Source organism: Ceratotherium simum, chromosome 32 (genome assembly GCF_057802395.1).
Source record: "Ceratotherium simum simum isolate JZ-2026a chromosome 32, ASM5780239v1, whole genome shotgun sequence".
Lineage (NCBI taxonomy): Eukaryota > Metazoa > Chordata > Mammalia > Perissodactyla > Rhinocerotidae > Ceratotherium > Ceratotherium simum.
In genome coordinates this window covers 7,983,685-8,004,225 of record NC_141931.1, presented here as the reverse complement: position 1 = coordinate 8,004,225, position 20,541 = coordinate 7,983,685, and the positions used below count along the sequence as shown (strand labels likewise).

The 20,541-nt window shown below is 36.7% G+C and overlaps 1 protein-coding gene across 2 annotated transcripts in view; it reads right to left on the bottom strand.

Annotated features, from left to right (window-relative positions):
* Positions 1-20,541, bottom strand: part of ODAD2 (outer dynein arm docking complex subunit 2) — a 181,530-nt gene that overhangs the window by 39,903 nt on the left and 121,086 nt on the right. For both annotated transcript variants that reach the window (XM_004425263.3, XM_087420714.1), the window contains 2 exons: positions 7,208-7,396; positions 5,729-5,950 (listed from right to left, as the gene is read on the bottom strand). In XM_004425263.3, coding sequence (XP_004425320.1) covers positions 5,729-5,950; positions 7,208-7,396 — 411 coding nt within the window. The remainder of the gene's footprint in view (positions 1-5,728; positions 5,951-7,207; positions 7,397-20,541) is intronic.

Here is a 20,541-nt window from a genome sequence, read left to right as displayed (position 1 = left end):
CTGACGCACCGCTTCTCTGGCCATGCCGAGGCCGCGTCCCACATACAGCAACTAGAAGGCTGTGCAACTATGACATACAACTATCTACTGGTGCTTTGGGGGAAATAAAAATAAAATAAATAAATAAAAATTAAAAAAAAAAAAAGAAGACTTAACACTACCTAGCTTTAAGGCTTATTATAAAGCTACAGTAATTAAGACAGTGTAGTATTCACGTAAATATAGACAAATAGAACAATGGAACAAAACAGATATACATTCAATTGATTTTTTTCAAAACTGCAAAAGAAATTCAGTGAGGAAAGAGCAATATTTTCAACAAATGATGCTCATACGCTCCAAAATGAACTTCAATTTGTATGTAGCACCATAAACAAAAATTTACTCAAAATGGATCAGAGACTTAAATGTAAACCCAAAAGTTATAAAACTTCCAGAAGAAAACATGGATAATCCTTGTGACCATGTGTTAGGCAAATATTTCTTAGATAAAACACAAAAGCATGATCCATTTTAAAGAAAAGATAAATTGACTTCATCAAAGTTAAGAACTTCTGCTCTTCAAAAGATACAGTGAGAATACAGAAAGTGAATAGACTAGCTACAAACTGGGAGAAAATATTTGCAAACTATACATCTGGTAAAGAACTTGTATCCAAAACACATACAGAACTCTCAAAACTCAATAATAAGGAAACAACCCAATTGAAAATGGTCAAAAAATTTGAACAGTTCACCAGAGGAATTATACAGCTGGCATATAAGCACATAAAAAGATGTTCTACATCATTAGTCATTAGGAAAGCTGACATTGGAATCATGAGACAACATTACACACCTATTAGAATGTCTAGAATAAAAAAGACAACATAGCAACTGTTGGAGAGGATGCTCTCATACACTGCTGGTGGGAATGTAAAATGGCACAACCACTTTGGAAAACAGTTTGGCAATTTCTTAAAAAGCTAAACGTACACACACCACGTGATCCAGCCATTCACGCCTAGGTATTCACCCAAGAGGAGTGAAAGTATACGTCCCCACAAAAACTTGTACATGAATATTCAGAGCAGCTTTATTTGTAATAACCGCAAATTGGAAATAACTCAGATGTCCATCAACAAGTGAAAGGATAAACAAATTGTGATACAGCCAATGGAACATCACTCAGCAATAAGAGTGAACTGTGGATACATGTAAGAGCATGCATAAATAAGAAAATAATTAAGATGAGTGAAAGAAGCCAAACAAAAAAACAAGAACATACTGTATGATCCCATTTATGTTAAATTCTAGGAAGTGCAAACTAATCTATATTGACAGAAAGCAGATCAGTGCTTGCTCAGGGACAGACAGGGGCAAGAAAGAGCATTTACAAAGGGGTACCAGGAAATTTGGGGGGTCATTATCTTGATTTGGTAATGGTTTCATGGGTGTGTTTATATATATATGTCAAAACTTATCAAATTGTATACTTTAAATATGTGCATGTGTATATCAATTATACCTCAATAATGCTATTACTCTTTTTAAGTTAAAAAGGTAAAAATGAAATAAGGAAAACATTTGATATATGTATTAATATTAAATAGGATAAACTAAAATCTAACCTATTTGAACCCTTAAGTAAACATAAATTTCATTCTTGCTTTAAAGTAAAAATGCAAATAAGAAAAAAGTCAATCAGAAACAAGTGTGTATAGGACTCTATACGTGGTATCATAATATAGTCACTGATACCTAATAGTCCTATTAAGTAATTTAAAAGCACATTTCCAAGTGGACTATCCCTAGCACCCAGGGAATATCTGAAATGTGAGGAAAGTACTCAAAACCACCGAGTTACATTAAGAGTTTTAATTAACAGAAAATATTACAATTCGATCAAACATTAAGTATGTAGACTGCATATAGACACTGAGATCTGGGGTGACCTCAGTCTCTAAAGTCCATTTACTTGACTCAAAAGCTTTAGTGATATTTTTCTTTTCCTATGCCAGGCTTCAAAAACTATGAGGTGTGTTTGCTTCTGGGTTCATCTTCCTGGTTTCCTGGAATGCCACTACAGGTGCTGAGGCTGGGAGGCACCCAGGACAATCCTTTCAGCTGCACCTAAACTGAAATGCTCTCCCCTCACTCTGCCACTGCTGGACCCACTTCTAGTTGTATTTTCTGCAATCTCTTCAATTTACTGCCCTCTGGAAAGTTATAGGCCATAACTGCCCGGTATAGAAATTTGCAAAAACAAATCCAATGTCACCATGGGGAAGGGAGCTTAATGCCTTTTACACGTGCTCATCATCTTTCTATTTGATCACTTTTTCTGTCTTAGGAAAGGGCTTGTCTTGCTCAGTTTTTCCTGCAACTTCTTCTCCTCCTTATATTACTTCCTATGTTATAGTTTTGTTATAATTATCAAATAACTTTGGTATATCTCCTAGAATTCTCATATTTTCAATATCGTTGCCAACAGCTCTGCATCCACATTCACAAGGTTTTGCACTGGAGGTCTGTGTCAAATCATAAAGAGGATAGGAATTGAATTATTCCTATCACATTATATTTACCAGAGCAGGGGATTTATTAGTTCATACAGAAGAGATTCTTACCCGGAAAGGCTCTACCACAAGGATTATTTTTCAACGTAATTGAGTCAGGAAATCCTTGTTGACCACTTAGCAGTGTTTAAACACAAACCCTTTGGAAACTTGCTCTTCCTTTGGCTTCTAGAACTCCTGTTTAACCTGTTAACTTCTCAAGTTTACTTTGACAGCTCCTCCTCCTAGTTTATTTGCTCTGTGAGTGAAAATGTAGACATTTCCCAGGCTTCTCTGAACTCTCTGCCAAAAACATCTTATCCATCCTCATTCGTGGTTTAATATTTCTCCACTGATACTTCCAGAATCTTCCCCTCTCTCCTGTCTCTAGACTTCGCTGTCCAATAAGAAAACCACTAGCCACTAGTGAGAACTTGATATGTGGCCTGTCCAAATTGAGATGTATTGTAAGGATAAACCACACATGGATTTTGAAGACTTTAATACAAAAAAAAAATAATAATGTAAAATATCTTACTAGTATTTTTATATTGATTATATGTTAAAATAATACTTTAGATATCTTGGGTTAAATAAATATATTACTAAAATAATTTTACCTGTGTCTTTTTATCCTGTCTGAAATTGTGGCTACTAGAAAATTTAATATTATATATATTAGCTCACGTTACATTTCTACTGGACAGCACTGCTCTAGACCTAAAATTCAAACTGACCATTTAAACTGAACATACTAGGAACTGAACTCAGTCTATTCCAGACCCACAAGCCTGCTCCTTCACTGTTATTACAGAACAAACATCAGTTGGCACGAGACAGATACATTGCATGACGTCAGGCAATTTCCCAGCTGCTGTTGGGGAAACTGTACGGCAAAGGTTAACTCTAGAATAAATTACTTACGAACAGGGTGACAGGATGACTCTGGTAATTGTCAAAGTGCCTGTCAACACTGCTCACGGGCAGCTGCAGCAGGAATGTTGTAGGACTGGGAAATAACACTATAAGCATTTGACTAGAAAGGTGCAGTAGCAATTAGGAATGAAAACAGCCAGGGATTTGCCAAAATAGTGGAGAAAGTTTATATGCATTTGAAGTCAGAAATGTTGGCAGTTACACACTGTGACACATTCACTGCAGTTACTATACCCCACTCTCCCCTGCCATGTGCTAAATATTTTCTTCATTCTCTTGGATAATGGAATCCTTCTCCTCATCTAGCTTGGAACTTGGAGTCACTTTTGACTTGACTTTTTTCTTTATTCCCCATAACCAAGCAAACCCCATTTATTCTACCTACATCCGGTACACCACACTCTCATTTTTTCGCTCCTTAAAGAAAACCAGAGAAGGGAGACATAGATCCTTATGCTTCCCCCACGGTCCCAAGAAGGAAGAGCCCACAGTAAGGCCTGCCTCTCTATCATGACAGAGTAACTTATAAAAAGCAAGGTCCTCTTCTTTACAGTTGTGCTCCAGTAGAAATAGCAGATAGTCAGGAATGCAAATAGATGAGACAGAGAGGCCCTCAGGATACCTAACGATGACCTGGGATGGGTCTAGAACAAACAAACCCTACTTTCTTTCTTATTCCTCTAACACATATAAGCTGTGTGGGTTCGTGAACACAGTTTTAACACTTGACATAGCAGAATACAACTCATAAATGATTTTGGATGATTATTGACTTGCATTAGAAGAAATAATTGAGAGTTGCATATACACATGGCACATATGTCAATTGAACTGTAACGTGTAAACCTTATTAAATTTACAACTTTCTGAGTAGTCCAGAAATTCTCTTCTTAATGTAACTGGCAATTGTCTAAGCATATGTTATATGTCCGACACTTTACTGGGCCACTTAATTTTGATAGCTTTGTTTTTATTTTTAAACTGTATACTTATGGCAAGTTAGGTTGTGCAAGTCCTTGTTCCATAATAGAATGTATAATTTTAAATTAGAAAATCTTTTTTGAAGTGTGAACATAATCATGTAGAAATGATGGCATTTTTATCATTCTTTAGCAATTTGAAATTAACATTCCCAATATATTTTTTATAATTTGCTTTGAAAAATTAGCACTTAGTTTAAAAGGTGCTTTTTATGCCAGCTTTTTGCTTGAAGAAACTAATTTGGCCTAACCTATGTGCTATAAAAACAGATTTATAATGGAAAAGTTGACATATTTAAATGTAAATTGGGTTTAATTTAAGAAAAATTAACATCACATTCTTCAACTATAATAGGTTTGAAGGATAAATTAAAATAATTGCGTCAAAAAATTACCAATTGGTATTTTAAGAGTATTATTCCTCCTAAGATATTTCATATTCAGCATATATAAAGTTGACTAGATATGATTAACTAGAGATTTTACTTTAACTCTTGTCTGAAAGATCAAGCCCACTTTGGGTATACATTTCAAAACGTAAATGCACCTCGTTATCATGGGCTCCAAATTGAAGTAATAAGCAGTAAAATTATATTGTACCAGAAAACAAGCTACAGAAAAGAACTAACATTTTAAATCAATTTTTCCTAATACATGTAAGCTGTTCATGTACTCTTAAGTATTTTTATGTTTACTGTGATCAAAATATCCCATTCAGAAGCTCTAGGTGGTTTCCAAGTACAAGTACATTAAAAATCTATGTGCAGAAACTCTCCTACCTATATATTGATTAAAGGCAAAGAAAATCTGATGTAAATTGTTTTTTGAAAAAATGTCTTTGAATTGGTCCTTTGCTATCGTGGTTAAAACTGTCAAGCTATAGTCTAGTTGTGATTTCAGCCAATTCCTTTGTTGTTTAGTTGGTGCCCGTATTTTATTATTTAAGTGCTAAGTAATTAATACATTATATAGAATTATGAATACCACTGATTATTGATGTGCTGTACATTTCCTTTAATCAAATTCAAATTATGGAATGATTACTTATTTTACTGATTCCATTTTATATTTTTTGATTTAGAAAAATTTTACCTCCCCACAACTTTTTTGCAGCATAAGCCTTGATCACACACAGCTCAGCTGCAGCCAGGACCCAATGAGTAGGCAGTTTCGTGTGTTCAAATACCTTCTTTAGTAAAACCTTAACATGACTTAAGTTTCTTTCCAGCCACATTTACCTAACTCAGACTAAACCACAAAGTCAATCAACTGTACCTTGACCGCGCCATTCTCATGCATGGTGATGCAGTTATCGGCGTCTTCTGAGAGTTGGTACAAGGCTTGAGCTGTTGCTCGATGCACGTTGGTGTCATTCGATTTCAGGTAACGCACTAATGGAGCCACTGCTTTGTGCTCGCCAAAGGCCACTCTGTTTCTGCCCCACATACAGCAACGTGAAACAGCTTCTGCTAGATGACGCCTCAGTTTATCATTATTCTGCACAAAGGAAACAAATTGTTGTATGTGCACCGTAATGATCCTGTGAGATCATGTTTATGTGCTAGATGTTTATTGCCCACTAAGATGCCAATGAGCCAAGAGAGAAGGGCTAGCTGGCTATTCAGGCAGTGTCTTGAAGGGAACCAGTATTTTGGTGGGTCATCAATGGACCAAGGTTCAATCTTGAGTTTTCTTTTTATGACCCGAACATAGTCGGTGCACTCAAAGGTGACCAGGTGTCTGGCATTAGTTATTTTCTCAAGGCTAGATTTCCTTTTGAGTAAGTCTACTTACAACACAGAATTACAGATCAAGAAGTGGTTTAGTAAAAAAATAATTCTTAAGGGAGCATTTCACTTAAGTGGGATAAGTGGATTAACTCTACTTCCTCACCCTAGGAATACTTCTGCATCAGGAATACATGTTGGTTCCCAAAAGAGAGAAGACAGTGCAGCAAACAATGACATGTTTTGAGTCCACCATTTTCCTTTCTGCATTCTTGATGAAGACTATGTCCTTCTTTTTGTATGTTAATTACCTTATATAGGTATAATATAATTGAATAGGATATCACTTTCTGTTTGTTAATTGTACTGTTCTCTTGATTCAGGCAACAACTTGGTGTCCTTAACTGAATCTGGCAGATAGGAACTCAGCATTAGACTGGCCCTAAAAGTCCTCTAGACCAAGCATCCTCCCAACGATTGAATTTCTGCTCTATGACTTTTCTGCCAAGTGGTAGTCCAAGCTGTGCTCAAATACCTCTGCTCATGGTGAAGTCATTATCTTTCAAGGCTGCTTATTCTATCTGGCACAGCTCTGGATAAACAATACAGTGATTGCCAAAGTCTTCTAGCTCAAGAATGCCATCAATCCAAGCTTGCTGAGGTGCATTTAAATTCTAAAGTTGGCATGAACAGTTATCTTAAGGATAATAATAATGATGGTGACGAAGATGATAGTTAACACTTACACAATAACATTTATATTTTCCAACACTTTGCTTGTCGGTGACAATTAAAAAACAGCCTCTATTTTATAAGGATCTTGCATATTAACATTGTCCAGTGTAAAACATACTTTCACGTTGATTTGTCTCAGAGAAATTACATGAATTAACCAAACTCTCATACATCATAAGTGAGGATATTAAGCTTGAATCCAGGTCTCTGAACTTGAAGCTCATTGTTTTTGCCACTACACCATGATATCTTATGACAATATGCATTTAAAATAAAAAGATGGGTTACTTACTGTATTTGCTAGTTTAGACAATAAAGGGACAACTCCATGATCTGTAATAACAGCTAAATTTTCTTGATCTTTGGCTATATTGGTAATAGTAGCACATACACCCGCCAAAACTTCTTTATTATCTGATTTCAGTAAATTGACAACAAGCTCCAAACCACCAACAAAGGAACGAACCATTTCTCCAGCATCCTAGGTAATAATAAAAAAAAAGATGATATCAAAAATAAACCTATATTTAGGCACTTTTCCAAAGCAGAAAGTAATGACAAGGCTGTGAAGTGCATCTTTGGCATGAAAAACAAATTCGGTTTTAATTTATTTCTATGTTTTACATAATTTCTGTGTATGTATATAAAGTATGTGTGTGTGTATACATACAATTCAGTTTCAACAAATATTTATTGAACAACTATTATGTGAGAGTCACTGTACTAACTACTGGGGATATAGAAGTTAATAGTTGAGTCTTATTTGCAGTTATGTTCTATAAAGTAATCACAAAAACTGAATTAGTGAATACTTGACCACTGTTCCTAGAAGAAATACAGGGTTAGGTTCCTGCAAGCTTCTGGTCACATTTTCATCAACTGATCAGTAAATAACCTTATTTTATGTTTGTTTCTGTTTAAAGACATCTTATTTCACATATTGTTAATTCATTAACACTGAACTCATGGACAATACAACAATTCATGCCTGAATGAAGCTAATCTAACATGTATTTTCTCTGTAAGGCTCATCGCAGCCTTCTTGCGCTTAGGAACACTAGACAGCATTTCAGTACAGTGCTTGGGGGCCATTTTATACAGTGAAATCACTAACAAAAACCAGAAAAATCCAGAAAATGTGGCACTAAGTAGACCTTTATTTACAGTATGAGAGCTAAAACAAGGAGGCAGAGCATCATCGTGTTTAGCCTTAGCTGAGAACGTGTGTGATGGGTGACTCAAATTCTTTACCTTTCTGTGTGTGTCCGAGAATGACCGAGGAAGTGCTCTGAGTATTGATTTTGGGGGTACAAAAAATTTTAGCAAGTAGGCAAATTCCCAAACAGAATCTGTGAATAATATGGATTGACCGTGTACACTCTTTTGCCATCACATTGCTTACAGTCTAGTGGGGAAGGTGGGCATTAAGAAATTACAGGTATAACGAACAGCATTAAGGAGGAAGAGGTAAAGATACTACAGATACACACAACAAGGGAGTCTCCGCTGGTGTAAAGATTCAAGGACTGCTTTCCAAGAGGCTGTCTGTAAGCTGAGGCCTAAGGGGTGAGGAGTCATCCAGTGCAAAGGGGATTCTAGATGGAGGAATCATCATGTAACACAGATCTGAGAGTGAGAGAGAGGTGACTTTTGTCTCCTTCAGAATGGTTAGAGCACAAAATAGGACAGAGAATGGGAGAAAACAAGACTTAGGAGGTGGGATCTTGAAGGGTCTTATAAGCCTTGGTAGAGAGTCTGGTGTTCACTTTAAGGGCATGTGAAAGCCAGTGCAGAGGTTTAAGTGTGCATCTGGCAAGTGAGGTGGGGAGGAGATTTTATCAATTTAGCATCATGGAAGATCTCTCAGAATTGCAGAGCTGGGATTGGGGCAGAGAACGGTGTTGGGAACTCAGAGGCTATTTCACTGAGTTCAGATAAGAGGTGGTGATAGTTTGGATACAGGTGATGGTCTAGGCCTGGAGAGAAGGGTGTGGGTTTGTGAGTATTGATTGGAGAAGATAAGGACGAGTGATCCAGTGATGATTCCCATGCTTCTGGCTTGACCTAGTGGTACTAATGTTGGAAAGGGAGGGTTTTGTTTTGCTTTCTTGGTTGGGGGAAGGGTGGTATTTGGTATTAGAACATCCAATTTGAATGATGTACCCACAAGACATTTAAGTGGAGACATCCAGGAGTCAGTTGGATATATGGGTTTGGAGCTCAGGAAAGAAAACTAGGCTGCAGGAGTAATTTGGAGGTCATCAGCATAAAGACTATAACTGAAGTAATGAGTGTGAAAGAGTGGAGAGTGAGATAAAAAGGGGCTCTCCATCCCAGGGTCGCAAGCATGGGAAGAGGGAAAGAATTTGTCAGAGGAACCTGAAAAAGACAGTTGAACAGAAATCCCCACCTCCCCTGATATATGGCAGTGGCTGTGTAATGCCCACCAATTATTTGGCTTCATGGCTTTCTCAAATAATAGAAATTAACATTTTTGAGCACCAATTATATATCAGGCACTTTGCATAAATTATCTCAGTTAAACCTCACAATAACCATGCAAAGTAGTTATTATTTTTTCCATTTTAGATTTTAAAAACTGAGCTCCAAAGATGTTGAACCTCATAAACTAGATTGTATCCCTCTCGAAGGCAGGGGCCATGTTTTAGTAAACTTAGTGATCTTTATAAATCATAAATCAGATCGTCTGATCCCTATAACCCCCAAATTCTCCCACAGCTCGCCCCTGCCCTTGGGATAAAATCCAAACTCCACATGTGGTTTACAAGCCCTTCATGGTGTGCCTCCAGCTTCCCTGCCTCACTTTCTCTGCTTTGATCTCCCTTTACCAGCCCCCCAGCAGGCACTAAGCCAGTGGCTCTCCACGGGAGCTAATAATCAGGATCCTGAGACTTATTCTCTGAGAATGTGATTCCTTAAGTCTGGGGTGGGGCCTACAAAAAAAAAAAATCTGTATTTTTAAAAACTCTCCTGGTGAGTCTGAACTTCAGCTCGTACTGGGAACACTGTTTATGCATCAGTCCTTCAGGTTGCATGTCCTCAAATGTGCTGCTTGCACATGTCTCCACATCCTTGCACATGCCTTTTTTGTCTACTTTCTTATTAGCTTGGGAATGCCTACCCATCCTCAGCTACCAACTGAGGAATCCATTTTCTTCAGGAAGCTCTTCCTGAACCTCAAGTCTGGGTTAAGCACCCGCTCCTGTAATACCTGTTCTTCTATATTATAGCACTTATCACTCTATGCAGTAGTGGCTTATTTATTTGCCTTTGACTTCAAACTGTAATTTCCAGAAGGGCAGGGATTCTTTCTGTCTTGTTCATTGTTGTACGCCCAGTGCCTATGCCAGTTTCTAGCAGTGAGAACATGCTCAATTAATATTCATTGCATTTGATTATTTATAATTATATTCATTGCATTTGATTATTTGCAAACTCGCAGTGATAAATGGAAGCCCTCACCGAGGGCATAACAAATCAAACGAAGCTTCTAGTAAATGGTGAAGGAAGAACTCAGGTCAGGTTCCTCCTAAGTGTAAGGGCAAAGCATCTTTTTCCATATCATGGTGCCTCTCTGAATTGCTGTGGGAAGTAATGTCAGCAATACTGGTGGTCTCGCTCTCCATGTCAAATTTAAATACAATTTCTGATAGTTAGGACACATTTCCAAATTCTGATGTATTAATAAAATTATCTGGAAAATATTTAATTGGCATTTTTTTCTAAAATTCTACAATAATGTTTTTTAAATAATACAAAAGAAATTATTATACTTTCAACTGTTTTCTACATTGTCACCTTATTACACTTCTATGCATTAGGATGCAATTAAATCAAAAGATTATAAATATGAATTTATTAACCTTCAATCAAATATCCAACATAATTTAATCCAAATTACCCTTTGAGGTACTTAGTAGTGGTAATTGTTGTAGTAGTATTTCCACGTTACAGATAAGGAAAACCTCACAGGAATGAATTAATATATGAAAAGAAAAGTGGTAAGTGGCAGAAGTGGGATTTGGATCCACATCTGCTTGATCCCAAAGCCACTCTACCATATCGTGATTATGCAAATCCTAACCACATACTTGGTGCAAATGAGGTAAATTCATAATCCTAACCACATACTTGGTCCAGATGCACATGTAAATTCAAAAGCAAAAACAACGGCTCTTAGAATTTCAGGGAACTGCAAAAGCATAGCCCAAAAGCTCAACTTTTCTAAGTGATATCATATGTGTCAATAATCTAATACATTTGTCAATTATGAAATTACAGAACAATTTTTTTTCCTCAAGAAAAACTGGAGGAATTCTGGAAAAATGATGGTGGCCTAGTTTTGGAATCTCCCTATAAAAATGCAGCAACAGGGCCGGCCCCGTGGCTTAGTGGTTAGGTGCGCGCGCTCCGCTGCTGGCGGCCCAGGTTCGGATCCCGGGCCCAGGTTCGGATCCCGGGCGCGCACCGACGCACCGCTTGTCTGGCCATGCTGAGGCCGCGTCCCACATACAGCAACTAGAAGGATGTGCAGCTGTGACATACAACTATCTACTGGGGCTTTAGGGGAAAAAAATAAAATAAATAAAAATAAAATAAAAGTTTAAAAAAAAAAAACAAGCATTCTAAAAAAAAAAATGCAGCAACTAGTCTAGCAAAGCAAAAAACATAAGGGACAACACGCACAACAATACTAGTGACAAAGTATCTACCTTGATGCCACAATACAAGCAGATGGAGACAAAGTACCAACCGCTACAAAGCCCACATGCTCTAAGGAACTCCGAAATCTGCGGAGGGAAGGCAGAGGGACTTGTAGGGCCCTGAGAACCAGGGAACCCAAATTGCCGTTAGGTCTCACTGGGAAGCTCAGGAACAGCAGTAGAATGTGGGAATGGACTTTTATGGCTCTGATTAATAAATAAGACTAAGATGCCATGAGATCTGATGTTGCTGGCGCATTCTGGAGGTCTGAGTCCGGTGAATTCTCAAAACTACAAACTGAAGCCCCCTCCTAGGACAAAGCCCTGCACTGAGGAGAAACTACTGGGAGTTGCATCCAAATTGAGCAAGGCAGGGACAATGGGATGAAGGGATGAGAAAATCCAGATAAAAAGAGAGGAGGGGAGCAAAGGAATCCGAACCTACTCTCCATCACTGGGAAAATAAGACATGGGGTCTTGAGAACCATGATATCAGAAACACTATCCTGGCCCACATCTCTCTCCTGAAAGACCATGAAAACTCATTTCACTTAAAAATGAGCAATATAAAAAGACTATAGTCTATTTCCATATAGAGCTATTATAAGAAAAAAATGAGCTGAAAGAAAATTATAGAAGCAATAAAAGGAAAATATCAATTAGAATTATTACAGCTCATAAATTAGGTGATTAGTAAAAAAACAAACTTTAAAGAGAGGCAAAAGACATCCGTAAAGAATCAGAAATGAAAGAAAAATTCATTTTGGAAATGAAGAGTAAACTAGAAGGAACACAAGAATGAATAAACATAATGGGTAATATCTTTAAATAATAGATGTGAGCACTCCAAAATGATGGAAAAAGAGCTAAAAAAATTCAAGAGAACAAGTAGAGAAGATCAAACATAAATATTGTAAGAGTTGTCAAGAAGAAAACAAAGCAATACGAAAGAGGAAATTTTTAAAACTATAATTCAAGAAAACTCTCTCTTGAAATAAATAAAACTTGAGAGTATATTGAAAAGTCGCCCTACATACCAGGGAAAATTGGCCCAGAATAGGCTAACATAAATACCTATTCTCATACAACTGCTAGACTTTAATAAAAAAGAAAAAAATTCTTTGGTCATCCAGGCAAAAAGACCAAGTCACTTCTATGGGAAAGTATAAGATATTACCCTAGACTTTTCAACAGCAATGTTTTATGCAGAGGGGAAGGGAATAATATATATAAGTTACTAAGAGAAAATGTGAATCAAGGTTCTAATATCCAGCCAAAATGACCTTCAAGTATAAAGCTGTTATAAACATGGAAGACTTCAGGAAAGGATGTTAACACAGAGAATGACTGTCAGACCTCCACAAAGACCAGGAAAACACTGACAAAAGGACTGTAGAGTTCTTAAAATCCTCTACTGGCTTCTTTTCCTTCAGGATAAGGTTTAGATCATTAGCATGACATTCAAGTATTTTCCCAATCTGGCCCAACCTCACCTGCTTGTCTTATTTCTTAGTATACTCTTGTGCATAAACTATACTCCAGCCTCTAGAATTATGGTTGCTCCCTAAAGTGCCAGGTTCTTTTACATCTTTGACTATGTTGTTTTTTCTTTACCTAGATGCCCTTCTAATTGCCTGCAAACTCCTACTCAGCCCTGAAAATTCTGACTTGCCTTTTTTTTTTTTTTGCTGAGGAAGATTGGCCCTGAGCTAACACCTGTTGCCAATTTTCCTCTTTTTGCTTGAGGAAGAGTGGCCCTGAGCTAACATCTGTGCCCTTTTTCCTCTATTTTGTATGTGGGACGCCTCCACAGCATGGCTTGATGAGTGGTGTAGGTCTGTGCCTGGGATCTGAACCCGTGAACCTGGGCCACCAAAGCAGAGTGTGCTGAACTTAATCACTGCACCACAGGGCCGGCCCCGACTCATCTTTTTTTTTTGTGAGGAAGATTGGCCCTGAGCTAACATCCGTGCCCATCTTCCTCTACTTTCTATGGGATGCCGCCACAGCATGGCTTGACAAGAGGTTCATCGGTGCGCGCCCGGGATCTGAACCTGTGAACCCCAGGCCGCCAAAGCAGAGTGCGCGCACACAACTGCTTGCACCACCAGGCCGGCCCCCCCGACTCATCTTTTAATAGCAGTTCAAATGACATCTCTCCCATAAAATTATCCCCCACTCCCCTTCTCAGGATTGGTCACTCCCTCCCCTCTATATTCTTTGTAGATGGTTTTCTCCAAAATCCATGTCCTCATTCTTCCATGTTTACCAAGCCTTGATTTCGTTTGGGTGTCTAACTTCACGCACAAGCATCAGGAGGGATTGCCTCTACACCCCAGAGGTAATTCTTGACTGGCGTAAGCCTATCATGAAAGTCTCATTCTCCTTGCCAATTATTTGTTTGGGGGTGGGCTAGATATGGCCCATTTATGGCCAATGAATTCTGAGGTGACATCTCCTAGGAATCTTCTGGAACAGTTTTCCTATTTATAATAAGAAATAGTCACAGGTCACACTGAGAATGGCAGAACAGAAACAGGAAAATAGCCTGGGTCCTTGATGTCATTGTTGAGCTGCTGAATCAACTAATCCTAAAATCTGATCTGGCCATTTAAAACCAATTTATATCCCAGACTATATCTGGGATATAGTCTGAGTGTCTGTCACTCAGTGGACTTCCAAGAAATGTTTGTTGAATTAAGAAAAAATAAAAAAAATAAGAGAACTATAACTGTAAGATTTTAACCACAGTCACAAACAATAAAAGGAAAAGAGCATTAGCTTTACAAAAAAGAATATAAATTGATAAGATGTTTTCAACCTCACAGTCTAGTGACTTCCTGATTCTCTCACTACTTTATCAGTAAAGACAGTAAGCCACAGCACTAGACCATACCAGGAAAAATAACAAAAGTGACCACATTTGCCTCTGATCCAAGAACTTCCTAAGGTGCATGGTATGAGATACAGGGAGCCAAAGTCTCAATGAGATCATGGGTATGGCTCACCAAGGTCTTGTAATGTTTATAATCTGTGGGACAGTGAAATGTTACACTTAAGCCTACAGGCCCCTCCAAAGTTTGTTTATTTGTTTTGAAGGTGAGACTCTTTTTTTTTTTTCTTTTTAGGTTTAAAATTTTAAACATATGACGTCTTGCCTCATATAGTTTCTATGGAAAGGGAGACAGTATATTTGAGGATGGAAAAAGTAATTACTCTGCCAAAACTGTCTTTCACTAATGCTAAACGACTGGGCAAATTCACCACATTTTCCACCTTCTCACATATCTTAAAGACTAGTCTTTGCCAATTTCACCACTGGTACAATATTGGTTATGCACAATTGAAATTTTCATCTGCAATGGAAAAATCCTTAATAATAATAATAGTAATAATAGTACTAACAACAGCCTAATTTTTTGCAGTTTACAAAGGACTTCCACATACATTATCTCATCTGATCCTCACAGCTCTGCCTCAAGGAGGCATGGCATCCTCTTTTTATAGATGGGAAGGCTCAAGCTTCATAAATAGTTAGTGACAAAACTAAAATCCAACTTTAGACTTCCTGATGTCTCATTTAGTGTCTATTCACCATACACTGTGTGCTTTCAGTTTAAACTTAGTTTATATACAGTCAGAAGAATCTTCACAACTTAGAGGGTTAATAATTCCAAAAGAGATGAATTTTGTTAATTTTATAATGACATTTTCTAAGACAAACAAAAAAAGTAATTGAAAAAGAGAATATGAAACACCTTCAGACTGCTATTAAAGTAAAGCTTGAATGGTTGAATAAGTAGGAAAAGGGGTCAAGTTCAAATTAAACAAAATTAAGTCAAATACACAAATAAGAAGAAAAATGTGAAGTTGCAAAATACATTTGGTCAAAACTCAATTAACAGGAAAATATTAAGACATTATTTACAGATTAATGAATAAAACAGAAAACTGGATGTTTTGGCATAGGGCAATTAAACTAATGGGTATGAAATTCCTTCTCTTGCCTCCAGCAAAAAGAACTGGCAGTTTTCTGATGAGGTGAGATACACATAATGCAACTTTAAAGCACATACAAGGCAAGCGTAACATGACTTAAGACCAAAATTTTTAGCCAGGAGGGCTATAAAAACACTGCTTTGTGCCATATAGAGACCATACGATGCATAACATAGTATTTGAAAGAGATTTAAAAATAGCAGATTGCATATAAAAAATTTCGAAAATGCTACATTCACATTAGAATAGCATGTCAGAGAAACCAAAACTGAACAGGAAAATCTTGTCCCGAAAGTATATTCAATAAGTTAAATGCTTTTACAATTCTAAATACACCTATATATACTCAAGGAGAACAGACAGTTTGTTTGTGTGGCTCTATCACAATAAGATCCTTGTTCTGTTCCTAGTAGTTAACAAGTCCTACAGCTTAAAATATATATATATGTGTGTGTGTGTGTGTATGTATGCATTTTGCTGATTTAGAATTACCTTACCCTTTCAAATGTAGTTCTTCAAAAATCAAAATTAAATCAGCAATTATTATCCTTTTCCTTCTGAACTAAAGGAAAAATAAATTAATTTCAGGTAAAATAAATGATACAGTCCTCATAGTCTAGATTTACATAGCAGAAAATGCATTATACTCTGAGAGTAGCTTTATCCAATTAATCACAAGAAAAATAAAGAAAATAAATTTAATGGTTCTGATTTTTTTCCTACTTCCCTAGCCTAATTTAAGATAATTTTCTTAAATATCACAGACAACTGTGATTTTTCCATTTTACTATGTCCTGTGTTGATTCTGCTTTAGATGCAATATTCTGTTAATAAGGAGGTTTAAATTGTGAGGTGCCATTGTGTATCCAGAGGCTTACAGAGTTAATTAAATGACATTCTTAACCAATGATGTATTTGATAGAAGTTTATAAAAAGTACAAGGTACTAAACAAATGTTAAGTCATATTATCATAAAATAGCTATTATAATAGTGTAAATCTATGTGTGTGTATATATGCATATATATACATATATTTAATTTTTTAATATTATATATATTTAGAATTTTCTCACACTTGTACTCAATAATCCACAGATTAAGATGAGTAAAGCAATTTCTGGTTAAGATCCAATTAGATGCTTCTGAACAGTGAGTTGTGTGGATTACGCTAAGAACAACACCTGAAACCATAATCTTGACAGAAAAAAAAAATTCACTATATGAAATACTATATTCCAAAAAAAACAGGGAGTCTCTAATTTATGAAGAGGTTTTTTCCCAAAAGTTTACTTGTGTCTGTTACATCACATTTTTCTATAAATATGTGGTTAGGTTCCCAGTTCAGCAGATAAGAGTCTATTTAACTCATAATGAACCTAAAATATAACATTATACTAACTGCAACTCATCCTCGTTTTCATGAATGTTCTTCCACCCTTTGAAGCCAGCTATCTGGTCTCCTTCATCTGTGATGTGTACCTTTAACTAATTTTCATAGTAAATGGTTTTCATAGGCTTCCTTTCTCATTATCAAGGTTTCGCTCATAGCACACCCAGAGTTTAACACAATTACAGACATGGTCTGCTAGAGCAAAGTGTGCAGAATTCTTATCTTCTAGGATCTGGACACGGCATTTCTGCTGCTGTGGCCAACTGCAGGCAGAATTCCAGCAGCTACACTACCCTATTTGTTCACAGTCAGCTTTGAAGTCAGCCAAAATCCCTATATCTTTTACAAGTGAAATTACCATACAGTCAGGACTCGCACATTCTGTACTTACGGGATTTTTAGCGATCTCTTATTGCGTAAATTGGGTTGAACGATTTCATTTAAAAAGGGTAAGCCTTTTAGATGTAAATTTCACTAGGTGAAATTTATCTATTTCTATGTAATACTTTGAGAAACCAAGCGAGCTATCTGGACATTTTGAGGTAAATAATTTATCCGAGCATTCTTATCTTTTAAAAAATTCCTTAGGGGGACTGGCTTGGTGGCGTAGTGGTTAAGTTCCTGTTCTCCACTTTGGCATCCCGGGGTCCACAGGTTTGGACCTCAGGCGCAGACCTTCACACTGCTCATCATGTCACGCTGTGGCAGCATTCCACATACAAAATAGAGGAAGATTGGCACAGATGTTAGCTCAGGGCCAATCTTCCTCAAGCAGAAAGAGGACTGGCAATGGATGTTAGCTCAGGGTCAATCATCCTCACCAAAAAAAAATTCCTTAGAGAGACAGAAAATATAGTCTTTAAGGCAGTAGTTCTCAAACTTTGTTTCATATTAGAATTACCTGAGGGAATTTTTAACATTCCTTAAGCCCAAGCTGTACCCCATACCTATTAAATCAGAATATATGGTGGTGGCAGCCAGCATCCATAAAGATCTCTAAGTGATTCAATGTGCCTCAAAGTTTGGGAACCACAGGTTTAAGAGTTTAAATCATATAGTGAGAATACCTGGGGACATATCCCAGTTTCATCACTATTAGCTACATGGCTTTGAGCAAGCTACTTAACTTCTCTAAGCATCAATTTCCTCATCTGTAAAATGGAGCTAATGTATTTATCTCTTGAGAGTTGTTAAGAGGATACATATAAAGATGACTGGCATATGATAATAGCTGTTATTAGTGTTATTATTTTCTAATTATTTTGATAATGAATTTATCAATAGTTTACACAACTAAAATATCAACTTAATGAATAACCACTTGAAATTTACTTGATTCCACATATCATTCACCCTTGTGAATATGTTCAATACACATAACTCAGGTAGCAACAAATATTTTCTACATATTCAATCCTGTTTTAAAATCCAAAGAAGAATGAGTTGGCAAAAATATATCTTTGACTATCATTAGGTAATAAATCTATGTTTGTTTATATCATTAAAACTTTCATTTATACATTTATTCATTTATTTACTTGGCAAATTAGGAGCTGCAAAAATGTAAGGTACTATTTTATGTTGTGGGATTCAAAAAAAATAAGATGAGATCAGTGGTTCTCAGCCTTGGTTTCACATTATAATCACCTGAGGTGATTTTTTTAGAAATATGAATGCGTAGGCCTCAATCTCAATATACAAAACAGGGGTAGGGCTCTTGCGTAGAAATATGTTTTTAAAGCTCTGAAGGTAATATGTGTCCAGACTGGAGAACAACTGATTAGAATAATTATTGAATTGCATTGTTATTACTTCCAAAATCATAGCATCAGTGTAAAATGATTAACTCAAATGCTCACATTTAGTTTAAGAATAAACAGAGGAAAAGCACTTCTGCAATGGTGGAATAAAGACCAAAAATCTGGTCCTCCATAACAATAATGAGAAAACTGGCAAAATCAACTTTTTCAGAACTCTCACATTTAATGAAAGGTTTATAACAAGGAGTGTTTAGTCAAGAAAAATGGCTGAATCTCAGTAAGAACAGTGAGCTTTGTGGCATTTTAACTTTCCCATCTTCCTCTTCCCAGCTCTGCAGTAGCCTTGAAAACCAGCAGCCATGCAACCATTCTACCCAGGAAAACCTTCAGCCTAGCACCCACAGAAGGAGAAGAATGGATTGAGAGTTCCCCAAAAGCCCCATTCCAACAGAATGGTCACTATTTGACCTGAATGGCAACTTCTAGGAAAAGCTTCAAAGGCTTGTCTTTACTCTACCTCAGGGTTCACTCAGTGAGGAAAGTCTCATCCTTAGGGTATGTCATAAAAGAAAAATCAGTGACAATTATTTAACATAAAATCTGTTTGAAATGGCAATATCAGTTGGCACAAATAAGAGGCTGGCTAAAAAACAATTAAAAGGAAAATCTCGGAAATGAGATTTCTATAGAGGGCTTTGAAAAACTCCAACATATTCCTGGGTATCTAAAATCTAATGATGCAAGGTGTTTAAGGAAATCTCTGTCGATTCATTAACAGACCAATGAGCTAACTGAGCAGAGACCTCAGTGGCCACACTGACAAAGAATACAGACATTATAGAATTAATCCAAGAAAGTCACTAATAAACAAACAATAGCAAAAACAACAAAAATAGCAACAACTCCACCCCTAAGAATGGGTAAATCTGATGTCCAGAGTTTCTAAATTATATTATTTAAAATACTAAGTTTCCAACAAAAAGTTATGAGATGTACAAAGAAAGAGGCAAGTATGCCATAAATATGCCCCAGGGAAAGAAAGTAGTCAATAGAATCTGACCCTAAGGAAGCCTGTACCATGTTGGACTTATTAGATAAAGACTTTAAATCAGCTATTATAAAATATATTCAAGGAACTAAAGGAAACCATGCCTAAACAATTAAAGTTTGCGAACAATGTTTCAGGAAATAGACAACATTAATGAAGAGAGTTAAATTATTTTTTAAAAGAATCATTTAGAAATTCTGGAGTTTAAAAGTAAAACAACTGAAATGGAAAATTCACTACATGGGCCCAACATCAGATTTGAGCAGGCAGAAGAGAGACTCAGTGAACTTAAAGATACCTCAATTCGGATTAAAATGAACACATCCTCAGAGACCTATAGGACACTAGCAAGCATACCAACCTACCTATGTGGGAGTTCTAGAAGAAGAGGAGAGAGAGAAAAGGGCAGAAAAAATATTTGAAGAAATAATGGCAAAAACTTCCCAAATTTGATGAAAAACTCTAACCTATGTATTCAAGTATCTTAATGAATTCCAAGTAGGATAAACTCAGAGATATACACCTAGACACTTCATAGTCAAACAACTGAACGACAAGGAGAGAATCTTGAAAGCTGCAAGTTGTATTTGAAATGTACATGACTCATCATGTACAAGGGAAACTCATTAATAGCTGACGTCTCATCAGAAAGCATGAAGACATTACCAAGATGGTGGACTCAGAAGCTCCAGATACTTGTTTCC